The sequence below is a fragment of the Hipposideros armiger genome, unplaced genomic scaffold, assembly GCF_001890085.2.
Source record: "Hipposideros armiger isolate ML-2016 unplaced genomic scaffold, ASM189008v1 scaffold_496, whole genome shotgun sequence".
NCBI classification, from domain to species: domain Eukaryota; kingdom Metazoa; phylum Chordata; class Mammalia; order Chiroptera; family Hipposideridae; genus Hipposideros; species Hipposideros armiger.
This window is the reverse complement of record NW_017731846.1, coordinates 578,413-603,596: the sequence shown is the minus strand read 5'-3', so window position 1 is coordinate 603,596 and position 25,184 is coordinate 578,413. Positions and strand designations below refer to the sequence as shown.

Sequence of the window (25,184 nt, the reverse complement as noted above, 5' to 3'; positions counted from 1 at the left end):
CAGTGCTTTGTAGAAACTAACAATTCCCACTGAAAATTCTAAAATCAGTAGGCGAAGGTTTACATTTGAAAAATTTGCCAAATTTCATGGTCAGAATTTCTCGTATGACAAGACAGATTTCCATTTAATTCTGAGCTTGTGACCAATTGTCCAAGTTTGATAATTGTGGTTGACTCAAATTGCAGAAGAGTTGTGACCAGAATAAAACGTTTACCGTTATTTCAGGAGAACCTGTACTTGGGACATAGTCTGTCTCCAGAATCACACAGCTGGAGAACTGACAAAACTTTCTGAAACAACCCTTTGGACAAGGTTTTTCGCAAGCATGTGCACACATGTATCTCTTGTGTGTGTGCATGTGCACACATGTATCTGTGTGTGCATGTGTTTCCTTTGCAGCTTTTGGCCAGTGCAGTGTACTAGGCTAGGATCAGATCCTTTGGGCCACTGAAGTCCTGGCTTTTGTTGGTCACCCAAGAAGAGATGACAGAACTCTGGAGAGGGATTGAGCAGTCTCAGCCAGGCCTGCATGTGAAACGAGGCACAGACCTGCTTTGGCCTTTGACAAGCTCTGACGGGGCAATACCAATGATAAACGGTGACTCTGCTTTGGGTACAGCTGAGGAATATGTGAACCTTTCCAGAAGGTAATGGATGCATCAGGATTTAAAAGAGGCAGTGCTTTGTCTCAGCAATCCCACTTCTAAGAATTTAACCAACAGAGAGCTCTACACAACTGTGAAAAAAAAACAAGCATGAGAGGTCTGTCCTGAGTTGTTTATGATGGCAAATAATGATAAAAACCGAACTGTCCACCAATAGGGGATGGTGCAGTAAAAAAAAATTGGACCATCCACAAAAAGGACCCTCTTAACAGACCCAAATACAAAGCTCGGCTACTCCTGGACATTGAGGCCCTAGGTGCCCTGAGGGTGGCCCTATCCCTGGAGGTACCTGGCTTTCACACCTGTCTTTGTGCTCTCCGGCCAGAGTGATGACTATAACCCTGCAAGAGAACTGCAGAAAGTGTGGGGGCCACAGCCATCCTTGCCTGTCTGGAGGTCTCTGGGGATTGTTCTCAAATGGAGGATTTAGGGAAAGTCACCTGCCTTTGACCTTGCCTTCTAGTCCTGGCTTTGACCTGCTCTCTCTGCGAGACCTCCAATGAGGTTCTCAACCTTCTAGGCTGGGCTTTGTGGGGTAAAATGAACAATGCTCTGTAGCTGCCTTTGCCCGATCTTTAAGCCACAGCACCAAATTGAGTTATAATTATAGCCACCGTGTATTGAGTGCTTTACATAGGTAATCACATTTAATCCCCCAAAGATACTGGATGGGGGTCTTCATCATCATTGCCATCACTGTTGGCCCCATGTCACAGAAAAGAAAACAAACCTGAGAAGGGGAGCCCCTGACTCATTTTAAGCCAGAGGCAAGGATTCAGCCCACCACAGGCCTGACCAACAAAGCCACATCACAGGAGCCAAAAGCCATGATCAGCATGTGAAAAGGGTACCAGGCACCATGTGACCACACTAGGGCCCTGGAAGCCACGAAGGTGGTGAAGGTTCGGCTGCATCCTTACAAACTGCCAAAGCCTTCCCAATGGCACAAGAATCTAATGGCCCAGCCCTGTAGTGGCCCAGGGTGGGAAGGGACTTGGTCAGAGAGATGAGGCCTGGCTGGGTGGTGAGGTCCAGTGAATTACCCTGGACAGCTGCCTCCTGCTCCCACAGGAACCTCACTGCCCCCTCCAACCTAGGCCACCTACCCTCCCCAAGATGGTGGAATGACCTTCCTCACAGCCCACGACCCCTCTTGTCCCAAGAGGCCCTCCTCGCCTGCCCCTTCCCCACCCATCCCCTCTCGCCCCATCATGAGCCTCTCTCTCTGGGTTCCAGGCACACAGACCACCTTCCCTTCCTCCCAGGGCTTTGCATGTGCTGCTACTTCTTCTAGGTACACGTCCCCACCTCCTTCCACCTGGGTCACTGCTCACCTTCACTCAGGCCCTGCTCAGCTGGTATTTCCTCTGGGGAGCCTTCTTCGGCCACTGGCCACATCCATCCTGGGGCTTCCCTTTGTACCACTTTCTGGGACCTCAACAAACTAATAGTGACATGAGCTGTCAAAGCCCCCCCAGCTGAGGGCTCTGTGGCCTGACCCCCAACTGCTGAGCCTGGCCCAAAGCTGGCGCTCTATGATGCTGGTTGATGGGGGGAGGAGCCTGCAAGTGGCCTACAGCTCCCCACACCTGGGCAGTCTGGAGCACAGACGCTGAACTCACGTCTGTGCCAGGGTGGGCAGAGGCACCACATACGAGAAGTACAGGGAACATTCTGGATCCTGACCTGGTAGTGGCAGGTCACGTGGGTGTATATAAGATCAAAATTTACCAGTTTTACACTTTATGTTATAGCTCAGTTTTTTTTAAATTTTAGAAAAAAGACATTTTCTTCAAAAGTCAAGTTTCTCTTCCTAGGAATCTCATCTCCCGCATGTGGGTGCACAATAAACAAATGAATCAGAAATTCTCTTCTCTTCTCATGAAATAGCGAATCATTTGCTGCTTCAGGGACCACTCCGGGCTGTTGGGCAAGGCCCACTTGTCCTCGGATGCTGCTGGTACAGTAGTTGAGGATGGGACATGGGGCAGGGCAGAGGCTCGTCAGGACACATCTCCAGCTGCCAAAAAAGCCCCAAGGTGGGAGCCCCCATGACTGACACTGCACCAGAGGCTGGGCTTTCGTCTTCAGCCCTCCTTTGACTTGCTGTGTGAGCTGGCCAGGGGGTTTCCTATTGGTCATGTGTGGGCGCTGGCCTCTGAATATGGGACCTGGTGTCCTGTGTTCCAGGTATCTGCCCTCTGTACACAGCCCCCACTCCCCAGCTGGTCCCACTTTCTAAAACCTCCATGGTGGTGATTTCACCAAGAGCAGCATAAAGCAGGAAAATCTAGTGTCGTAACACCCTGGAGGAGGCGGCCTGGGTACAAGACCCCTGGGGGACAGCGTCTCTGGCTGCCTCCATTTCTTTTCCTCACAGGCATGTCTATGATTCAATCTGATTGAGGGTTGGGGGGGTGTGCTCACTCACACAAGGTGTGTTTAGGAGACAGGGTACAATATCAAGGTCACTGCTAGTGGGGGACTCAATGCCCCAGGGGCCCTTCCAGAATCAATCACCTGATGGACTTGGGGGGTGGGGTAGGGGTGTCTCGGGCTGGCCCTTGAGGAAGAGGGGTGACCCTCCAGACACTAATTCCCCTGCACTCTGAGCTGCACTGTCCCTGGGTGAGAAGGCTGCTGCAACAGAGAAGACCCCAGGTGAAAGGGGACATGGGTGGCACCTGCTGGCGGTGGGTGCTGGTAAGTTAGAGCCAAAGCCAGAGGAGGGCTGAGGGCACAAAACACCCTGGTGCCTTGGCTCTTACGCAGTAATGGTGCAAGACAAGAAAGAGCCGTTGCTCTTCCCTCTTCAGGGGTGCTGAAGGTCCTCCTTGGTCCAGGCCAGTGTGGGGCTCAGAGGTCACCAGAAGCCTAGTGGCCTCAAGTTACCAAAATTTCCACCTGGCAGGGCCTGTCCACAGATCTGCGATCATGTTTGTTCACTTATAGTCAGCAGTGAGGTGGGGGGCACTCACAGTTCCCAGACCCAGGCACTCAAGAAATGCATATAAAAATACTAGCATATAAAAATACATTGTTGGGCCGGCCAAGTGGCACGATGGTTAAGAACTGGCTTGGGACACCAGAGGGTCCCGGTTCGGATCCCACATATGAGGGCCAGTGACACTGCCCTCCACAGCTAAGATGCTGAACAACAGCTCAACCTGGAGCTGGGCTGCCATGAGCCGGCGACAGTGTAGGCTGCAGCCCCTGCTGCAGTGGGTTGCCATGGGCTACCGTGTGTAGCCAGCAGCCAGCGTGAGCGGCCAGCAGTCGCAGTGAGCAGCCGTCCAGAAGCCGGCAACTGATCTGCCTCACCCGGGAAGAGCGCAATGATGGTGCCAACTTGGGCCAGTGAAGCAATGTCCTCCACAACTAGACTGAAGAACAAAAGGACAGCAACTTGTCTGTTCCCCTTCCCCCAATTCCCCAGCACTGTTCCCATCCTCCCAATTCCCCAATAAAAATCTTTAAAAAAAAATACATTGTTCACTTAAGGAGAGGAGACAGATATAGAAACTGACGCAAAGAGGGGCAATGACTTCTCTTAGAAGGGGTGGGGCCGGAACTGCTGAATCCACTGACTTTCGTCCACCCCATGGACACCCGCCTGGAGCAGGCGCTATCATCTCTTGCTGGCACCCTTCCAATGGTGTCCTAGCTGTGTCCCTGCTACACAACCCTTTCCCATGCCACCTCACGGTCTGCTCTCCACACAGCAGCTGGGTGATCTCAGATTGAAGGGGAGCCCAGAACCAGCAGAATGTCAGCTTGGGCCTCACCAAAGTAGTTTCACACACTGGAGACAACAAAACAAACAAGTTCTCATTCAAGTCGAGACAGGTCTGAATGGGCGAATGCCTAGGAAATATCCTGGCTAAAAATGCAAACCTGGATCTGCTCATACTTCTTGGTCCACCCACCAATTCAGAGGAAATTCAAAGGTCAGAGGGACGGGACACGTGAAAAAACGCCCAGGGACCCCACCAACAGATTCCGGGCTAAGAGGAACTCCATGCATTCCTTCAACAACAAATTCAAGAGAAAAAAAAAAAAAGAAAGAAAGAAAAAAGACAGAGATGGAGGGAGATCTATAGATTATGAGAGAATAATGTGTGGATCTTATTTGGATCCTGGGAATTCGAACATTGACAGGGTATTTGAGGATGCTAAGAAATCATTGCTTGTTTGTCAGATGTGACAAAGGTTTAAAATGCCTCTTTCAGAAACACATACTGAACAACTGAAAGAAAAAAAAAAGGATATTTGGAATTTGGTTTAAAATAACCCAGGGATTAGGAGATTAGGAGGTGATGGGAATATGCAGTTCAATAATTTCTTCTGGCTAATTTTGTATTTGTTTCAAATTTTCCATAACAAAAAGGGTTTTTTGTTTTGTTTTTAAAATATCAAATATCCCTACTAAAAGAGTGAGGGAACTACTAGGCAGAGGGGGAACTACCAAGGCCGGAGAACCTCCTAGGCAGAGAGCCAGATATAGGTTGAGGAATTTCAAACAATTCCACAGAAGTTTGGGGTGTTCTGCAAATGCTTGAAACCAGCTTCCTTTTTCAAGTACACTTTTACCCAGTTTTTATAATCTCAGTTAAAAAACACCCACCTTATACCCAGATGTGACAGGATTCAGAGTCGTCTGCGGCCAGTACCAGCCTACACGCTATTTTCAATTGTCTGTCAAAGATAAGTACAGAATCGAAAGTTAGAATTTACAAACTTTAGTGGCAGTTGGACACAGTGACTTTATGTCTGTTGAGTCTCATATTAAGATAATGGGCTTAAATTTTCTGTACATACATTTTTATTATAACAACTTTTATTGTATTTTTTAATTGGCCTATGAGACATTGAAATTTAAAAATCAAACAAATGACTGGAGAATTTGAGGAGCATTGTTATAGACTGGACATTAAGCCCCTGGAGACCCAAACCCACCCATTTAAGTGTCCTTCCAAAGACTCCAGGACCAAGCCTCCCTTCCCACCATCTGCAGAGTCGATTCCAGCCCTTCCTATGAACACAGTGCTGACTAGAGAGCCGCTGCGCGCTGCAAAGCCTGCTTGATTTTAATCCATGTTCACTTGTGCGCCACCACAGGATCAGGGCCACACTTCACCAAAGGACAGCAAGGCCCAGGAGGTACTGAGTGCCCAGCCTGTCAAGGTGCCATAGCCAGCCATGGTGTGGCAGTCCCGCCAGATCACATCCCAGAGCAGCCTAGTGGGTAAAGCGCACACTTCTGTTTATAAGCCGCTGACCAAGTGGAAGATATTAGTCAGCCAGCTTTTACACACATGCCCGCTACTGTTTACTTTTCAAACTTCTGGATGGGTTTAACTGCAGAGGGTCCTATGACTGCAGGTGAGCTGCTTAAAAAACTCCCACTGCTTCCTTGTGTCAGTTACAAATTATCACAGGAATTGATCAGGCACTGGGGCTACTGTAAGACACCAACCAGCACCTGTGGCCCCTGGTTTCATCAGTGTGCTCATGGAAATTATGTCACTGTTCTCATTATGATATGAAAAAAAAAATCACAAATGTGAACATATAAGGTAAAGTCACACTAATATGCAACATCACCTGTGTATGTTTTATATATTGGGGTTCCATGTTCAAGTTTCATGACTTAAAAAAGAAAGTGAAAGGAGCTGGTGGTCAAGATCCTTGGGCAAGTTGCAGTCCTAACTCTGCCACCGCTCATGGTTTACCAACTCTGGGCCTCAGTTTCTTCATCTATAAAATGGGAACTGAGCCACCCATTTAGTACGTTTGTTAGGAAAGCAAAAGGAACTAAGAGCCAACAGCACACTTCAAAGAATTTAAAAGTGCAAAGCCAAAAGCACACGGCGATTTTATCAAGTTTACACCATGGCCTGGGTTCCATCTCGCTCTGTTCCTTGCATAGTCTCACTCATCCCATCTCCTCCTCCATAAAGTGCGGACAGTGAGAGTACAACTATGACCAATAATATTACAAACAAAAGATTAAAGTATCATTGATCAAAAAATAGATCACCAACCCTGCTACATGCACCCAACACGGTGCTCCCTGCTGCACCCACTGAAGTTTCCAGTAATCCTCCCTACAGTCCTATGTGGCCGACTTCATCACCCCATGTCCAGATGGGACTTTGAGAGAACAGCACCTGCCTCCTCTGCATGCTGGACTTTCTGTGAGACCCCAGTATGACAACATGTGAAAATCAATGCAAGTACACATGGGCTGTGACTTCACGAGGCTTCAGCAGGAGTAGTAGTAAAAGTGGAGTTAACCCCATGGCCCGTGCCTGTGTGCTTTCCTGGGCCAGCCCTTCCTCACCAGAGCAGAGAAAATGTTTCAGTGGTGTGACCCTGCTGGGAACAGTGGGTGCGAGCCCTCGGTGTGGCTTCAGGGTCCCTGGCTCGAAGCAGGCATTACTGTTGACTCTGTGAAGCTCAGTCAGCTGAAGCAGAACATGGGCCGGGGAGGAGCCCCGGGGGCCCGGTGGCCCCCTCTCCCAGCTTGGGCAGGCCACTGGGGCCCTGGGAGGCGGCCAGTATGTGCCAGAAACAGCTTGCTCTTCACGAGACAATGAGTCCACTGTTAACAGGCGGGGCCTTGATTAATATTTGCAAAAGGAACGAAGTGGAAAATTCCACCTGTGTGGGTGGAGGCAGGGCCTGGGACATGTCAACAACCCCAATGGCCTTGCTCTCTCAGGACGGATCAGCAAAGGTCTGATAACAGTGACAGAAACTGAGGGTGTCATTGTACTTCAGTCCAAAGGAGTTTCCCTATTTGGATGATAGAGATATAAATTTGGTTTTTATATCTCCTGCCTCTCCTTCCTCTAAATTTACACAGCACCTTGAAATCTTTCAACTTTCTTCCTATTTCTTCAGAGTCTTCCAGATATCCTGACAGGGCTGATGTCAGCCCCATGTTATAGATGAGGATAACTGAGGCTCCACGACACCAGGAACCTTGCCCAAGGCTAGCAGCTGGTGAGTAGCTCAGCCAGGGGGTCTGGAATCCTGGCGTCTCCACCCCCAGCGGTGGCACAGAGCCTGTCGCAGGGGACCTGGGGTCAAGGAACACAGGTATTGGACAAAGTCGTCTTCCAGTTCTAGTAGAGGCCCTGACCTTCACCCTACCTGAGGAGGAAGGGGAGAAAAAGGAAGAAGCCCAAACCAGCTCTCCCGGCTGGGTAGGCTTAGGCATGAGCCTTGGAGGAAGGTATGCATTCCCCCGTCCATTTAAGCATTTCATGAATGCCTACTAAATACCTGGACATGAAGGCACACTGCGTGTTGGCTCTTTCAGACACCCAGACTGGCAGAATTCATGACTGAAAGGGGGAAGGTCAGAGCATCTCCAAAGGTCATTCCCCTCACAAATTTGAGTCCCCTCAATTAGCTATTGCCAATACACTCTCATCTGCCCATTTTACAGAACAGGAAACTGAAGTTCTGAGAAAGGCAGTGACTTGCCAAAGGTCATGGAGAGAGAGGAGGCTGAGACCTCCTGACCCTCAGTGGCCTTGCCTCCAGTTTATAAAGCCATAACGTTACTGGGCTTAGGCATTCAAACATATGGTGTCCCTTCCAGCAGGCCACTTTGGAGGCTGCATGCTTCATCAACAAGGACCTCTCACGGAGAGACCCTTTTTGGAAAGAGCTTCCATGCCAGTGTGGAACCTCCCGAGAAGACAGGCAGGCACATCTTGTGTGCCCACGGAGAACACCAGATGTGGCCGCAGGGCTCTCCTCTACACTCCTCACTCTGCAGTCAGGGTCAGGGGCAGGGCAGTGTCATATGTCTGTGCCCACACAACCTCAACCCCAGACCCAGAGCAGTGCACAGGGGGACTCAGTCTGTGTCCTGAGTCAACGCTCCGCATCCCTCCTTCCACACCTACACGCATGCTCAAGGACCCCTACACCACCCTCACTCACCTCACCCTTCCTCCCTCCTTTGCCCACCAGCTTCTTCCCCTGGAGAAAGAACCTCAGCCTCTCCCTTTCTTAAAACAAAGCGGTCCCTACCACAGTCCCATACCTGAACGCATTTACTCCCATGCTTGTCTCTCTCTTGCCAAAGCCACGCCGGATTGCCAGTGACCTAAGCCAGGGTCCCCCCTCAGGCAAGGTGCTGCCATGGAAGGCAGGGCCATTGTGGGTCAGGAGGTCGCAGCCTCTTCTCTCTCTGTGACCTCTGCCCTATCTGCCCCCTCACTCCTGGTGCAGCCCCTCCTAGCCCTCACCTCCACAAAGCTCTCCTCCCCTAGGGCCCTATCCTTCTCCCCTCCCCACTCCCTATAAATGTCTGCCTCACAAATCCTATCTCCAGGTTTCACCTCTGCATCCCTGGTTGTCCCCAAAGCCCTCACACGTAACAGTTCCAAGCTCCCACAGCAGGGCCTGCTTTGACGCACAGCTGAAAAGTCAGTACAGCTCAGAGCATGACCCGTGGCAGACATTCAACATCACCAAGTGAAGTATTTTGGTTAGTAGCTGCCTTCTTGCTGGTCTCAGAGGAGCTGGCCTCCTACTGCCCTGCACAGCCACCCAGGTGGCCTTTCTAAAACTGAAAATTGACCACCTAACCCTCTTCATGGTTCCTTGGCTCCACAGGATGAAGTTCATGAGCTCAAGCTGGCAGACAAGGCTGTTTCCATCTGCACTTCTACAGCAGGGCGGGCACACGTGCTCTTGAACATACTCTCACAGTACTCATTCTCAGTCCAAGAGGGCCCATCAGCCAGCACCCATGTGTCATTCACCTTTGGACCCCAGTACTGGTACCCTGTACGTGTTTGCTAAGAAGAAAGACAACTATTAGAACTGGAAATGATCTCGGGAACCACAGGACTCAAAGCAACTAAGAGGGGTTGAGCAAGGGGCCCAGAGTGACCAGCCCAGGCGAGCATGAGGCAACAACCACACCTGAGCCCCTCTCCTTGGTCAGGAACCAGGCCGATCTTCTGGAAACATCACCTAGCACCCCACATGCATGCATGCCAGGGCACCCAGCTGACCTTGAGGCTGGACCACTTCCTGCAGGCCCAAAGCTGAACTCAGCAGGTGGGCTGGGCCTGGCACATAGTAAGATCTGAGCAAAACCAGCCTTCGGAGATCCAAGTGTTAGTGTTAGACCTCATTTGGGGAGACATCTACATGTACCAGAAAAACCTAAGGGAAAGGTTTCTATTACTCTCATAACCTATAACTTAGTTCCTACAAACAACTAGCTCCCAGAAGAACTCAATTAGGCTTCGGTTATCCGCATCCCGCCCCTTTTATTTCCAGTAAAGGAGGCCCCAGCCTCAGCGTCCAAACTGGGTCCTTTTGACTCAACAAACCTCCGGCCCGAAGCCGCCCGAGGCTCCGGGGCTGCAGCCAGGACCCTGCAGAGCGGGAGTTGGGGCGCGGAGCGCGCCGCTATGGGCCGGGTCGGCCTGGGGTTGGGGCGCATAACCCAATACTCACCCTCGGCAGCTGGAGCCGAGCGCCGGGACAGCTGGCTGCAGCAGAGCAGGAGTAGGAAGGAGCAGGAGGAACCGGCAGCGGCGTCGGCGGCAGCCGGACCCTTGCCCCAATACACTTTAACTGGCGGCGCCCGCGCACCGCGCGCTCTCCGCGGCCGGGAGGGGAACCACGGGCTGCTCAGACTCGGTCGGCTCGGGGCGGGGACCAGGGCGCCAGGCTGGCCGGCTGCCTCGGGCGGGCGGGCGGGGCGCGCGCAGCCCGAGGGCGTGAACGCAGTCGTGCACCTGGCTGACTGCACGCACGTGTGTGCGGGGCCGGCGCGCGCCCCGGCTGCTCGTGCTCTGCCCGCGAAGGCCCCCGAGCCTCCTAGACCCGGCCCATCCATCCCTCCGAATCCCGGCAGGCGAGGGCTCTTCCATGTTTCCCACCCGGGGACGGGGCGGCGGGGCCAGGGCGGCGCCGTGGGAGGCGGAGCCGGGAGGGGTGGCCCTGGGCGTCCGGATAAGAGTGCGGCGGGAGGCACGCCGGGGCCCCGCGCAGTGGGGAGCGGTGGCCCCCGCGATGTCGCTAGTGTTGCTGAGCTTGGCCGCGCTGTGCTGGGGTGCCGTGACCCCGGAGCCGGTAAGCCCCCATCCGCTCCCCTTTCCTGAATTCCCGTCCCTTGAGCCCGACCCCTGACGGTGGCCGACCCGCCTGCTCATGCCTCTCCACGGGGCTCGCGAAGGTCCGTCTAGAGGGGGCACCTGCTAGGGTAGCCCAACTGGAACCGAGGTTCAGGCTGCCAGAGTCAGGGGCGTGGTAATCAGGCAGACCCCGGCTCAAATGCCTCGATGTGTTCTTATTTCAGTCACTTATGCTCACTGAGCTTCGGTGTCCTCATCTGTAAAAGGAAGGGTAATACCTAACCAGTGTCTAGTACGGAACAGGGAGGGACTGGGCCTGCAAGGCAGCAGCAAAGAGCCTGGCACATAGTAGGTGCTCAGTATTGTTACTGCTTGGGGTTCTTGAGGTCTGTCCACCTTTTGGAGTACAAGAACGGCTTCTCCGTGACCACTCTCCTTTTTTGCTATGTTGATTCCTGCTGTGCTGGGGCACCTTGCCCCCAGAGCTGGTAAGCTCCAGGACTTGCCTGCAAGTTTCCTTTCTTCCCCAGTGCCTAGAAGGACTGAAGGAATCTTCTGGGTCGCCAAAGAAAAAAAGCGCATCCGCAAAATTGCATTTGAAATTGTATCCCTTCCCGTTTAGCACAGCATATGACAAAAGCATGGCGGTTACTTCTTGATGGTTATGGAAAGACAAACCCCATTCGTGTGCCCCGATGTATTCAGCTACAACTCTTGCCTGCTGTCTCAGTTCGTGGCCCCCTTGGCCTTTCCCACAAAGGGAAGAATTGCTTTTGCAGTAGTTGCCATCCGGCCAACAATGAACTCTGTAAAATTCAGAGCTGCTGCTTTGCTTCCTAAAACTCGTCTCACAAACCCTTCAACAGAACGCAGCTCCCAATATGGAGGCTTATTTGTCTAAAATAATATCTGATGAAAGGCCTTGGAGTTCAGCTTTAAAAAGACAAACGTGAGCATTTCACTTAAACCCAGATTAACAAACCATGAAAAGTCTTGCCTTGTGTCTTACAAGGTGTTTAGAAATGTTGAGGCTGGGAGGGATCAGCTTCCAGAGCTGGTGGATTTATCACATTGAGTCTTGTCACTAGTACTTGCTGCTGCCTAAATGTTAATATTTTAGGTCCAGTATTTTATTCCAAAATCCAAGTACTAAAACTGTTTTTTTCTTATAAAAAGACATGAGCAGTTAACTCCAAAGGATTTAGTACTGGCCTTTCTTAGACACTGATGATACGTATTTATTTTTTTAAAGTTCTTTTAAAAGGAGAACATGAAATTACAGTTGCTTTATGATTTCATGAGTAGTTCAGGTACATCAGTCTTTTTGTATTAGAAGATGAATATTTTAAAGGGGAAGGTACCATGAACTGCATTCACAGCTTTCTTCTGTTCATCTTAGCACAGCCAGACCTTAACCTGGGGAAAATAAAAAAAATACTGTAGACTGCCCTGAAAACCTACAGTTAAACATTGGCATGTGAAGGGGATTCGTGGTGATCCAATCATCCCCTGCTCGTAGCAGGGGAAGCCGAGGCCCAGAGAGGTGGAGGCCCACTTCTGATCGTTAAGTGGGGCGATCCACAGGCTTGAAGACTTAGTATACTGATAGCCAATCTACGGTTCATCATAGCCTACAACGAGGTAGCTTAGTCTCCCCCAAACTGCGAAGTAACCAGCTCAGCTTTTCTTTGAGCATTCATTACTTGTATATGCATTTAAGGAAAAAGATGGTGTTTTGATTAATTTGGCTTGTGGTTTGCTGGCATTCAGCATGACAATTGGTTTCTTTCTCTCTTGCAGACGATTCGGTGTGGCTCTGAAATGGGTAGGTGCACTAAGGGAATGGGTATTTGGGGCTCTACCTTTAAATTGAAAGCACAGTTGGACTTTCACACAGCGTCTGAATCCAGGCAGTGGGTCATCAGAGACCAGGCACAGTGTTAAGCATTAGTTAGCGGCTGCAGGTGACGCCGCTCTGCCCAACGCAGAGCTCCTGCTCTTTCAGATGCGCTGGCTTTCTGGCCAGTAAGAGGGGTATAGGCAGGGCGGGAATTACTGTGCAAGGAAGAAAGTGAAGTCTGCCACTCCTCAGAGGGAGATGGAGTGCTGTGGGAGGGAGGTCACTGACAGTTAGGAATAGGAAGCAAATGAGAAGGAGTTTTTGAGACCGCTTTGAGAACATTTGAAGAATGGGTGGACTTCTGCCCAAGAAATGTGGATGAAAAGGGATGAGCTGGTGCAGAGATGGTATAGCAAAGATTAGGAGGTAGGAAGTCGGAGCTGTGTGGGCCAGCTGGCTGGAGTCCAGGCTGAGGCATGGGAAAGGCGGGACTGGCCCTAATAAACAGGTCAAATACACTAAGTACATACATACACAGGCACTTGGAGTGGTCCCTAGTGCTCTATAGCCAGGAATGTGAGCATCACCTCAGCTATAAATCAGTCAGAACTGAGAAATGTGTGGTCTGCCTGAGCAGGAAGAAGAGATGAATTGTGAATGAGGGTTGGATCAGGGTGGTCCCTTACAGGAGATGGGCTAGGGAGGGGTATATCATGGGCGGTCTCACCTTCTCCCAGGACCATCTCCAGAGTGGAGAGTCAAACACAGACTGACCCCAGGAGACTTGAGAGATCTTCGAGTGGAACCTGTTAAAAGCAGTATTGCAATGGAGGACGATTCAATTTTAATGAACATAAGCTGGATACTCCGGGCAGATGGTAAGTTTTCATCAATCAAAGTTAAGGCCTAACGTATCTACTTAAGCAGAAATGTGCAGACTATATCACCCATTAATTTCACTCCTAGGCGTACACCCAGCAGAATATATACAAGCATGCACCAAAAACCACATACTAGAATGTTCATAGTAGCATTATTTATAATAGTCAAAAAGTAGAAAACACTCAAATTCCTGACAGTAGAGTTGCAATCACAAAATGGAATCCAGTCCAGCAATGAGTGTGAACAGTCTGTAACTACACACAACATGGGTGACTCTCACAAATGTAAGAAGCCAGATTCAAAAGAGTTCATACAGTCATATCTGTATGCATGCCTACAGCCGTACATACGAGTACATGTGATCCCATTAATAAAAAAGGCAAAATGAAGCAGTTAGGAGTCAGGATCGTGGTTACCCTGGGGTGAGTGACTGAAAGAGAGCATTCATGGGAGTGTTTCTCCACCTGAGTACACAAGTGAGAACACTACCCAGGTGGTACACTTCTCATCTGTACTTCTCTGTACGTAACGTTATACCTCATTGATGAAGAAGGGTAAGGCCAGAGAGGAATCCCCCAACTTTAGCAAAAGTGCTGGCTTAGGCAGATGACTTTTCTACTTCCTAAATGGCATTGTGAAAGTCCTGGCATTCTCTCTGGCAGCTTGTGAGTTCTTTCCATGAACCAATCCTGGGGTCCTAAAGCCCACGTCTGTGGTTTCCACCCACTCAATTCAGTTAAATTCCATCAGTCAGGAATCCAGGAGTGCCAGGTACAAAGAAGTGCGGTAGCCACAGACACAGGGACAGTCAGGGAACCCGGGAAGAAGCTGTGCTCCATGTGAGGGGGATGGAGGCGAGAGGAGCAGGAGGGGGCCCTGGGGAGACCACTTTCAGTTAGGTTACGCAGGAAGGCATTTGGCCCCATACCTAGCAGAGAGTGAGCTGTCGTATTTGTTAGCTGTTGCTATAGACATACGTTGGGCTTGAAGGAGTAAGCCTTGGAGAGGCAGAGAATAGGAGGAAAGGGCATTCCAGGGAAAAGAACCAGCATGGATAAAAGTGCAGTTGGAACAGGCACGGTTTGGTGATGACACTCTGGAGGGTTTTTTCTCTCAAAGAGACCCAGAATAGTGCAGAGCTGGAGTCACCTTTGCAGGTATCCTGTGAAATTCAGGCTTACCTGTGAGGAGGTAAGAGCTTGGGCTTTGGAATTTGAATCCATACTCTGCCCCTGATGAGCTTTGTAAGCTTAGGCAAAGCTCCCTGAAATTCCCTAAGCCTCACTCACCCTATCGGTAACCTGCGGACAATAATGGTGTCCACTTGTTAGTGCTGCTGTGAATATGAAATGAGATGAGACATGTAAACTCTCCAGCTTCAAGTCGGCCACAGAACAGGTACTAAACAAATAACTGCTCTCTTATCTGTCTCGGTAGCCAGCATTCGCTTGTTGAAGGCCACCAAGGTCTGTGTGACAGGCAAAAGCAACTTCCAGTCGTACAGCTGTGTGAGATGTAATTACACAGAGGCCTTCCAGACTCAGACCAGACCCTCCGGTGGCAAAGTAAGAACTTTGAGAAACTTGGCTAATTGTTTAAACTAGGTAGGCCCTCTGTATAAGGAGTATGGATGAGGTGCTGCACACACAGGCTGGTGAGCAGCTGTAGCTGCAAGCTTAGAGCATGACACTTGGGCTCAAAGCCCAGTTTTGGCCACTTCTTAGCTGTGTGTCTTGGGCAAGTCGGCATCTCTGGGCCTCAGTTTCCCCATCAGCAAAGTGATGGGAGCTGACCTTGAATTATATCCTGGCTCTAAATTTTTTTTTCTCTGATCCCATGAGTTACACTGAAAAATTGTGTGGGGTCCATTCCCTAAATAGACATTGGCTAGAGACATAAGTTTCAACAGTAGGTTGAGGAGTGAAATTTTAAATGAAAAGGGCAAGACAAAGGTATTACGTTTCTGCATTGCAGTGCTTCAGAAATTCAGGGGTTCCTTGCTTTGCCTTTCAGTGGACGTTTTCCTATATTGGATTTCCTGTAGAGCTGAACACACTCTATTTCATTGGGGCCCATAATATCCCCAATGCAAATATGAATGAAGACAGCCCCTCCATGTCTGTGAATTTCACCTCACCAGGTAAACTTTCTCTTTCTTCTGTTATTCTCTGTCTTGCTGGGCTGCTTGCACTGGGGTATGTGGTTTGGTACAGGGAGGCCAGGGCAGCCTGGCCATGGCATTTGGCCTTGCCAAGTCTTGGTTTCCTCATCTGGAATATGGACACAATAGTAATTGCACCTCACTCACAGGGTGGGAGAAAGGGTGAGAGAAAGGTAAAGTAGGAAAAAGCCCATTTCTGTGTGTCAGGCCCTGTGCTGGGCACCTGACAGGCATCCTCTCACTTATGCCTCCAACCACCCTGAGGCTGGGAGAGCCCTGCTTTCCAGATGGAGAAACTGAGAGCTTAAGTGACATGGCCTGGGTTATACACACAAAGAAAAGCTGATGTTCAATCTCTGGTCCTTCTTGGTCAATGTACCTTAGCCACTCTGTCATGGAAGCAGAACGTTTGTTCCAGTCTTGGCTTCCTGCCACGCTGTGTTGTTTGACAGCGTGCTGCTGGATCTCCGAGGGTGTATGGACACCAGTAGGCTGGCCCCTGAGTGTCGGTGAGAGGCGGGGCAGCACGGAGTTGAAAGTGGGGCTCTTTCCCCTGCTCTACGGCATACGGCCAGCTTTCCGGTATCACACCTGCAATGTCACACACAGGCCTGTGGTGATGATGAGGCAAGGTCACGTGTGATGGGTCCAGCATGGCGCCTGGCTGCAGCAGTGCCCACACCACTCCCATCTGCGATGGGTCACCTGTTCTGTGTCCCACTTCCGTCCTCTGTCTCAGGCAACACGTTGAAGCCAAATGGGGCAATTTCCAATTGCTGTTCTTTGAGGTCGTGGTCCAGGGTGTTCTCGGTGCCATGCCATTTACCACACAATAGTTTCCAGCTTTCTTCATGAGACCAAACCTCATTTTTAAATATATAAACATTTTTATTTTGCAATCATTTTAGATTTATAGAAAAGTTGCAAAAATAGTCAAAGAGTTTCCATGTACCTTTCATCCAGTTTCACTTTTCATTAAACTATTACATTTCCATGACACATTTGTCACAACTAACAAACCCACATTTGTACATTTCTACTAACGAAGCTCTAGACTATATTTGCATTTCGCCTGCTTTTCCATTAATGTCCTCTTTCTGTCCCAGTTGCATTTCTTCCCTTGTGTCAGGTTTGTGACAGTTTCTTCATTCTCCATGACCTTGACAGTCGTGAGGAGTACTGGCCAGGCATCTTGTAGAATGTCCCCCAGTCTGGGTGGAGAGAATACTGCAGGGGTGAAGCACCCTCCCCATCCCATGCTGTCAGGGGTGGGTGACATCCACACATCACTGGTGATGTTTACCTGCATCATTTGGTTAAGTGTCGTCTGCCAGGCTTTCCTGTGTAAATCTATCATCTTTTCCCCTTCCCAAGTTGAGTTTTTGGGAACAAGTCACTAAGTCTACCCCACCCTGGGGTGGAAGTGTGGGGGTGGGTTAAGCTCCACCTCCTGGAAGGAGCAGTAATTTACACATATTACCAAGCCCCATTGTTAAAGGATGGTTTGAATCTCCTCCTGGGGATCATAGAGACTGTTTTGATAAAAGCTGTATATAAGTTAGACTTTGGTTATCACATGGGTAGATAATCTGTTTAACAGTAAAATGTTAGTGTCCCATTTAAACTTCTTTTCGTACCTCACATCTTGAATGTTCTGGCAGTTTGTTACAGGTGTGGCAAGCACATATGTGTATGCACTTGTTGGCAAGGGGGTGGAGCAGAGATACCTTATTTAAAATGTAAAAACTTTCATTCAAATTTCCAGGCTGCCTAGACCATGTAATGAAATACAAAAAAAAGTGCATCGAGGCGGGTAAGTAAATAACAGCATTTGTTTTTGTTATTAGAAGAAACTCATAACTTGAGCAGCCACAGCTCCACCCATCTTCTGTGAAGAAACTGAGGCTGAGAGCAGGGGAGCTATGTATCCACGTTGCTCAGACAGTGAGGGCTGATCCCTGGCCAGTGCTGTGCCCACTGAATCAGGCAGCCTGTCCAGGGAAGAACAGACCCTTAGGAGGTTTATGTAGTGAGCAGCAGTCACAGGAACTACCCCCTGCCATGGTTAAGCTAACAATTTTAGCCCAAACTACATTTACGGTGGTGCCGGTCAAAGGCCCTTTGTGATCCAAGGGGAATCTGTAAGTCCTTCCACCTGCTCAGACACCAGTACCACCAATCTGTGGCCACAGGGACCCTGAGAACCTTGTTTGGATTAGCAAACATTCAAGGTGGGAGTGTCAGCTAAAGTAACGCCCTAGAAGCGTGTTCTCAACCTGTGTCCCTCAGGGCTCATCTCTCACACTCCAGACTACTAGAATCTGCCCCCTTAGGGTAAACAGCCCCAACTGTCCAATTTCCAAGAACTTGACAAAGACTTGTGTACATTTTTGGGTAATATACGAGTAGTCTTGGGATGCCAAAGAGTCTAGTAGTATTTGGGGAAATTGGTCCCTGTCTTTTAGGCACTCCCATCCCACAGGACATCCCTGTACTCCACGAGACTGAGCTGCACGCGGTCTCCTTGTTGGAAGGCAGGCTTGAGCATTGTGCCTCCCCTCTTGCCTCCCGCAGAGAAGGATCTGGCGTATGGAAGACACTGGGGGTGTGGGGGAGGTCTGAGGGCCTTCAGTCAGTCCAAGAGCTGAACTCCTAAAGACTAGAGCCTGAAATGGTTTCCTAAATGGGGAAAATAATGCATGCTATTATATATATATATCATGTTCCTGGAAATTAACCTAGTACTTATTTGCAAGTCACATGAATGAAACAACTGGATTTTTCTCTGAGTAGACCTGTCAGGGTATCCTCTAAGCTATGAGGCATTTCCTTATTTCTTCATACCCAGTAAAGCTGTCAGAATGGTCTGATGGACGAAGCTGCTGGAACCCAGAATGTTCTATTAGTTGTAGTCCTGATCCTGGATTCACTTGCTCTATAATCTTACATGTGCCTCCGAGCCTGTGGCTCCTTCTCCCCATCCTGGAAAGGAGAAAATCCTGGTCCCAGCCCTTAATTCAGAATGGATGTTGAGAACAGAAGTGGGTAGTGGAACCCACCCTGTGCCTCCCACCACCCTCAGCTCAGGGAAACTATTTTAGCAAAGCAGTGACTTGGGGTCCTTCAACTTGCTTGGGCAGCAGCTCCTTTGAGATTCCAGGAGCAATGAAGATAAAAAGTACACTGTGTAGTAGAGTTGGTATCGCTTGGACGTGTGCCTGAGAACTTAGATTTGTTTCTGTCAAGGCCTGTTGGAGACTTAAATGAGGACAGAGTTTGCAACTTCATCCATGTGATTCTCTCGACTCATAGGAAGTCTGTGGGATCCAAATATCACTGCTTGTAAGAAGAATGAGAAGACGGTAGAAGTGAATTTTACAACTAGTCCCCTTGGAAACAGATACATGGCTCTTATCCAAAGTAACATTGTAATTGGGACGTCTTTTGTGTCTGAGGTACTCTTTTCCTTTGTTTCCTTAACACCAACCCCACCCTCAACCTCCAGCTTTCCTTACCTTGTTCAAGAACAGCATGGACACTCTAGGGTTCCCCAGGCAGGCTCTCTTTGGAGAGAACACAAGCAGTACTGTCTTCTGTCCAAATGGGTGGGGCTACTTTGATTAATTCAACAGAAAAAAAAACAAGTCCCTGGGAGCATCCCTGGAAATGTCCCTGTGAACCTAAAACCGAGCAAAGGTAGAGGGTGCAGAAGTATGAAATGAATCCTTATTCCTGTAGTCTAATGCATTGAAAGTCAGTTTGGGAGGAGTGGTTGGTTTCTTCTCTGGCAGACTTTGATCTGCTCACTCTTATGGCTCATACTTCTTGATTTTGTTTCACTTGTCTGCAGCAGAATCGAGTAACCCGAACTTCTGTCATAGTTCTTGTGACCGGGGAAAGTGAAGGTGCTGTGGTCCAGGTAAAGTGCAGTGTTGAGCTCCGGGAGGGGAAGGGCACTGGGAGACTGATTTCTCCACCATTCAAGGCTTTCGCTGAATCCTTTCAAAGCCGGAGTAGTTAAGTTCTCTCCTCCAGCTCGTTCCTGCCGGCAGCCTCACAGTAAGTGATGTCAGTGGGGAACCCGTGTCCCAGGAAGTTGAACGTATCGTTATGGTCCTTTTTGCTTTTATTAGTGGCTGTTGACTTTCCAAAGTGCTTTTATTTCCATTTTCTGTCACAGAACCTCAGAGTGATTCTGAGACAGGAGTGCCATTTTATTTCCCCAAGCCTCAGTTTTAACTGCAAAATGAAATAGCAAAGGATGTAAAATGTGAAGGCTTAGGTTCTTGATTACTGTAGGAACTTTGAAGGACAGTTGCCTATCTTCTCAGGGCCTCAGTTTACTCCAGTGGACTAGCAGATGCTCCTAGTTCCCTTTCAAATCTGAGTTTATGAGGTGGAGCCATCAAGGGTCCCAATAGGACATAGCCACACCCAAGATATAAGGAGCTTTTGTTTTATTCCCTAGAACATAAAGGCAGTGCTTAGCCCAAGGGAGCAGATACCTGTCAGCATATTATGACTGCATCATCCTTTTCCAGGGAACCAGACTGTCCTAGTCCCCAGGGACTTATGTCATAAAGCATAACTTAATAGGAGCTCTACTGCTGATGGGTTTTGGTTTTTTTTGGTTTTTCTTGTTTGCTTTTTGTTTTTTAAATATTTGATTATAAGGATGTGACCTAACCCATTTAGATATTTTACATATGGAAACTAACATGTTAGCAACATGTACAAAGTTTAGGTTCAGACCCCAGGAGACTTAGGGGTTTCAGTCTTGGGTCACTGATTGGGATTTAGGGCTTTGCTACATTAGTGTGACCAAGAGGGGGGAAATGTCCTATTACAAGGTGGGAGTGGGAGGGGCAGGGTTGAAACCAGAAAAAAAAGGGAAATTTTGGTGGAAGTGGGAATAACACTGAGATTTTGCTCTGAAGCATGGTGGAAACTCTCTGAACCTCTCATTTTTCCTCAGTTGACTCCATATTTCCATACTTGTGGCAATGACTGCATCCGACGCAAAGGGACTGTTGTGCTTTGCCCACAAATGGGTGTTCCCTTCTCTCCGGATAATAGTAAGTGCCCAGGCATTTTCACAGGATAATGAAGGGCGCCCTGTTACCACCCCCCATTCAATATGTGACCGAGTGTTTGTGGGGGAGTGTGAGCGAGAGTCCTTACCTGCATATGCTGAGCTGTGGTGCAGGGAAAGATGTCAGAGCCATCCCAGGGAGCCTGTTGTCTGAATAAGAATCGAGGCTTTATTTCTAAAATCACTTTGAGATCCTTTACAAATCAGGAGATACCCACGAAGGGGCAAAAATAGTACAAAATGGAGGTTCAAAGTGCCACACGGAGTTGCTGAGAAAAGTCCAGAGCATAAAAGGACTGTGTATAAGGGAGCACGCACTTTACTGCATTTTGATTTTCTTATCAGCCTCAGTGGCCCAGGCCTAGCTGTTACTGTAACTTGATGGGGTTACATGGGAAACATTTGGATAACAAATTAGGAATATTGGCACCAAAAGACACGCCTCACTGTTGTCTGAGGGCAGCATGTTCTGGAAAACGTGTCTCTGGATTTAGAGATGTTAGTGTTTTCATTACAGATGAACAAATAAAATGTCCTGGAACCAGCCCAGGGGTGGGGTCAAAACTTGGAACGTATTATTCTTAGAAACTCAGCCAAACCAACTGAAGACAACCCAGGTGACTCTATGTGCCTCTGGTTCCTGAGCATGTCTGTGTGCCTGAGCTTACCCAGTCCTCGACACTCCTATGAGGGGGTGGCATCACCCCCACATTTGCAGTCTAACAGCCTTTTAAAATGCCATCTATGTGTACTATGTATTAAGTAGTTGCACTCAGGATAGCCTTAATTAGTCAAAGAACAAAAAAACGAACATAAACTCTGGTTACCACAGTGAAAATGCCTGTGTAAATATGGAGTAAGAAGCCAAGGTGACTTTAGGGGACTGTTCTTAACTTCCTGTGTCCCATACCCCTTTTGAGAATCTAATGGAAGATCTGGACAGTCCAGAAAAACCTACCATTCTGCAGACCCCTTAGAGACCTACTGACCCTTGGTTTAAAGGGATCTAAACAAAATATAGAGTGAAAATCTTAGTCTCCAAATAGGAGGCAATTTGGTTTTGTTTTGCTGAAGGTGAATAAGCTTTGTTTCCTCCAGACAGCAGCGTGTTGAGTGGCTGGATACCTCTCCTCCTCCCAGCGCTGCTGGTGGCCACATGTGTGGTGGCAATTGGGACCTATCTAAAGTGGAGGCACGGTAAGAGTTATCATACAGGTCTTTAAAGAAACCTGAATGAGGGAATAATACGTATTTTGGACTTTTTGTAAAGGAGATTCCTAGGGAATCCCATTTTGGCATTAGACAGGAGTCAGATAGCATTTATTTAATGCCTTAGAGCTCTCCCCAAAAGACTTATATAATTAATGACTGGTTCACACCTGCTAAGGTAAAGCAGGGATTAGGACTTCCAGATTTGGTGACTGTCACATTTTATTTTTACCATTGAGGCATCTACGAGTACGAAATGGGCAGAAGATAGCTAATAACAAAGTGCATCTACCTGTGACAGGTACTCTATGCCAGTTCCTACTTTTTAAACATAATTCTTCCGAGGGTATTAAGAACAAGCCTCTTGGATTCATACACTCGAAGGACCTCCCCAACTCTAAAACACTGAGGATTTGAATGTATTTATACAGATCCACAGCTAGAGGGCAGCATACTGAAAAACCGCTGCTGCTCTTCTCCACATGGAGAAAAGGAACTAGAAATGCACCTTTGGGTCATCTGTGATGTTGATAGAACAACAGTAATCTCGTGCTCTCAGCTGAGAAAGGCATGTGAAACTCTGACCATGGGAATACTTGTATTTAGAAGATGCTATTTGGCCTGTATTCATTACAGCAAGTTTTGTTCTATAGCACATACAGGACAGTATTCCAGTTAAGCTCCAGCTGAAATGGGGCACCACTTAATCTTGTGGAACTGAAAAGAAACTACCACCTTCAGGTAGTAGATGGAACACCTACTGAGTTGACCCAATTCAAAACATGATGGCAGAGGTCAGGTTGCTCCTGTTTATCCACGGCACTAAAAATAATGTTACAACAACCCACCTAACGCAGAGTACTTTAAGCCTGGAATGTTTCTATGAATTTACTTGAAAAGATATGGCTTGGTTAGGAGAACTAATTTAGTGATAAGAACTTACAAAATAAAGCGTTTACTGCATTGTTTGAGTGAAAGCCTGCCATTCGCTATTCATAGATAACAAATGCTTTTCTCTCCCCCACAGAAAAGATCAAGACTTCCTTCTCTTCTGCCATGCTACTGCCCCCCGTTAAGATTCTTGTGGTTTACCCATCTGAAATATGTTTCCATCACACAGTTTGCCACTTCACTGAATTTCTTCAAAATCATTGCAGAAGTGAGGTTATCCTTGACAAGTGGCAGAAAAAGAAAATAGCCGAGATGGGTCCTGTGCAGTGGCTTACCACCCAGAAGAAAGCGGCGGATAAAGTCATCTTTCTTCTTTCCAATGATGTCAATGCCATGTGCGATGGTTCCTGTGGCAAAAGCGAGGGCAGCCCCCGTGAGAGCTCCCAAGACCTGTTCCCCCTTGCTTTTAACCTCTTTTGCAGCGATCTGAGAAGCCAGACCCATCTGCACAAATATATGGTGGTCTATTTCAGGGAGGCTGATTCCGAAGATGATTACAGCGCACTCAACGTCTGCCCCATGTACCGCCTCATGAAGGATGCCACCGCCTTCTGCACAGAACTTCTCCATGTTGAGCAGCATGTGTCAGCAGGAAAAAGGTTTCGAGCTTGCCACAGCAGATGCTGCTCCCTGTAGCCCACCCAAGAGAAGGAGAGAACTTGAAGCCGTATACTACTCCTCCAGTTATGGAGGATGGGGGGAAGCATCTGTGATGATTGTGCCGTTTACGTGTAGGGAAGATTATACACCTGCTTTAGCATTAGGAATAGGGAGGGCTCATAACTGAACACGTATGCCTTAGTTCAGTAATTAAAATTTCTATACCATTAAAACTGTTACAAATATTACGAATTACTGTTGAATTAACTAAACAATGGAAACTAAATTTATAATTATAAAGCTAAGTCAATGTCATACCTAAAAATAAGGAATCGTTATAATGTAAAGCCATGACCATTCTGACAATGCAATGATAAAGCATTTTCCAGCCCAACATCCAGTCTTAGAGTCCATGCCCTGCACTGTAGGTAGGTTTAGCACTGTAATATTGTTTAATTAACGAATGCCAAATTTAAGTCCTAATTCCCTCAGTAACTTTTTAGGTAAAAAAAATTCCCTCTATAACACAGTATTTTTAAGATAACAAAAATAGGGAAGAACAAGCTGAACCTATCTTTGCTGATCAGATGACCTAGTATGTGTAACCACTTGTTTTACTTGGTATTTTCATAGGACCTTCCCTCTCTGAACTCGACTCATGTCCTATTTGTCTCTTGTACAGGTGACTTTAATGAACACCAAGATACATTACTTGCAGAACTGATGTCTTTTTCCCGTTACCTCTTAGAGATCACTGTCAAAGTTCGGTTTCTTGGTTATCACATAACTTAATTTTTTTAAAAACAAAAGTAAAGCATGTTTTGTTTGAAGTTAGCCCTCTTGAAGTAATCTTTTTATAAACGAGTTATAACGGTTTACTTGAGAAAAGAGTTATGTGGCATTTTGCCTTTTTATTTTCTGAAAAGCATCTTTTTTCTTACTGCACGGGTCATCAAAAGGTAATTTATATTAGCCTATGTGCTTCCCTAAGTATGCTTATCTCTTTCACACAGTGCAACACTGAGTGTGCCCTACACTGTGGATCACTGTCAGATGGATGACTGCTAAAATGTACTTGTAGATTTCCGTAAAGGGCAATACCTCTCCTTCTAATACATGTCCTACGGATAAAATAAAAACCAAAATAAAGCAGCAGAGTGAAAACTCTCCACGTCCAGCTTCACAAGCAGATACTTAGGAATGGCTGAGGCAATGTTTAACGTGGTAAAGCTCATGTATTTGTCATGATTAGTATCTGCGGTGCTTAGAAGTGCTGGTAACAGCAGACAGACACCCCTTATGTGAAAACTTGAACCAGAAACCAACTTCCTCTGAATCAGCATCTAGCAGTTATAAAGCAATATGTTGATGTGAAAAACTGTTACAAACAGAAATACATTATGCTTTCAGAACTACGTAGCCACTACTAAATTGTGTTGAGACAGCTCAGAAACAAAATCAATGTTGTATAAATTTATTTTGTTAAAAAATTTAAAAATCAAACAACATACAATTTTCAAATCGAAGGCACACATCCCAAATAGCACTAGCAAGCTACCATTCTGTTCTGCTGGTACAGTCTCCTCTGTTCCTAACTTACTGGGCGGAAACAGTCTTTACTTATGCAATATGCTCCAGTGCCAGCATTTCTCCATGTCCTAAGGCGTCT

The 25,184-nt window shown here is 47.8% G+C and overlaps 2 protein-coding genes across 4 annotated transcripts in view; one reads left to right on the top strand and one right to left on the bottom strand.

Annotated features, from left to right (window-relative positions):
- The window catches only part of CHDH (choline dehydrogenase), a 32,782-nt gene extending 22,412 nt beyond the window's left edge, over positions 1–10,370 (bottom strand). Inside the window, exons 1-2 of one of the 2 annotated variants that reach the window (XM_019667408.1) lie at positions 10,158–10,370; positions 5,290–5,360 (exon numbers count right to left, since the gene is read on the bottom strand). The gene's annotated coding sequence lies outside the window, so the exon portion shown is untranslated. Of the gene's footprint in view, positions 1–5,288; positions 5,361–8,727; positions 8,806–10,157 lie in introns of those variants that run through there. The other variant, XM_019667407.1, reaches the window with a different exon arrangement.
- An 87-nt stretch (positions 10,371–10,457) lies between these two features.
- Positions 10,458–24,299, top strand: IL17RB (interleukin 17 receptor B). 2 transcript variants are annotated; one of them, XM_019667411.1, is made up of 11 exons: positions 10,458–10,778; positions 12,581–12,605; positions 13,358–13,498; positions 14,940–15,067; positions 15,516–15,642; positions 17,429–17,476; positions 18,976–19,118; positions 19,517–19,582; positions 20,639–20,738; positions 21,854–21,952; positions 22,992–24,299. In XM_019667411.1, the coding sequence occupies exons 1-11, from the start codon at positions 10,575–10,577 to the stop codon at positions 23,549–23,551; spliced, it is 1,641 nt and encodes a 546-aa protein (XP_019522956.1). In that variant the 5' UTR covers positions 10,458–10,574; the 3' UTR covers positions 23,552–24,299. The 2 variants fall into 2 exon arrangements, with proteins under 2 accessions (XP_019522956.1, XP_019522955.1); XM_019667410.1 differs by having other exon boundaries at positions 19,514–19,582.
- The last annotated feature ends 885 nt before the right edge of the window (positions 24,300–25,184 follow it).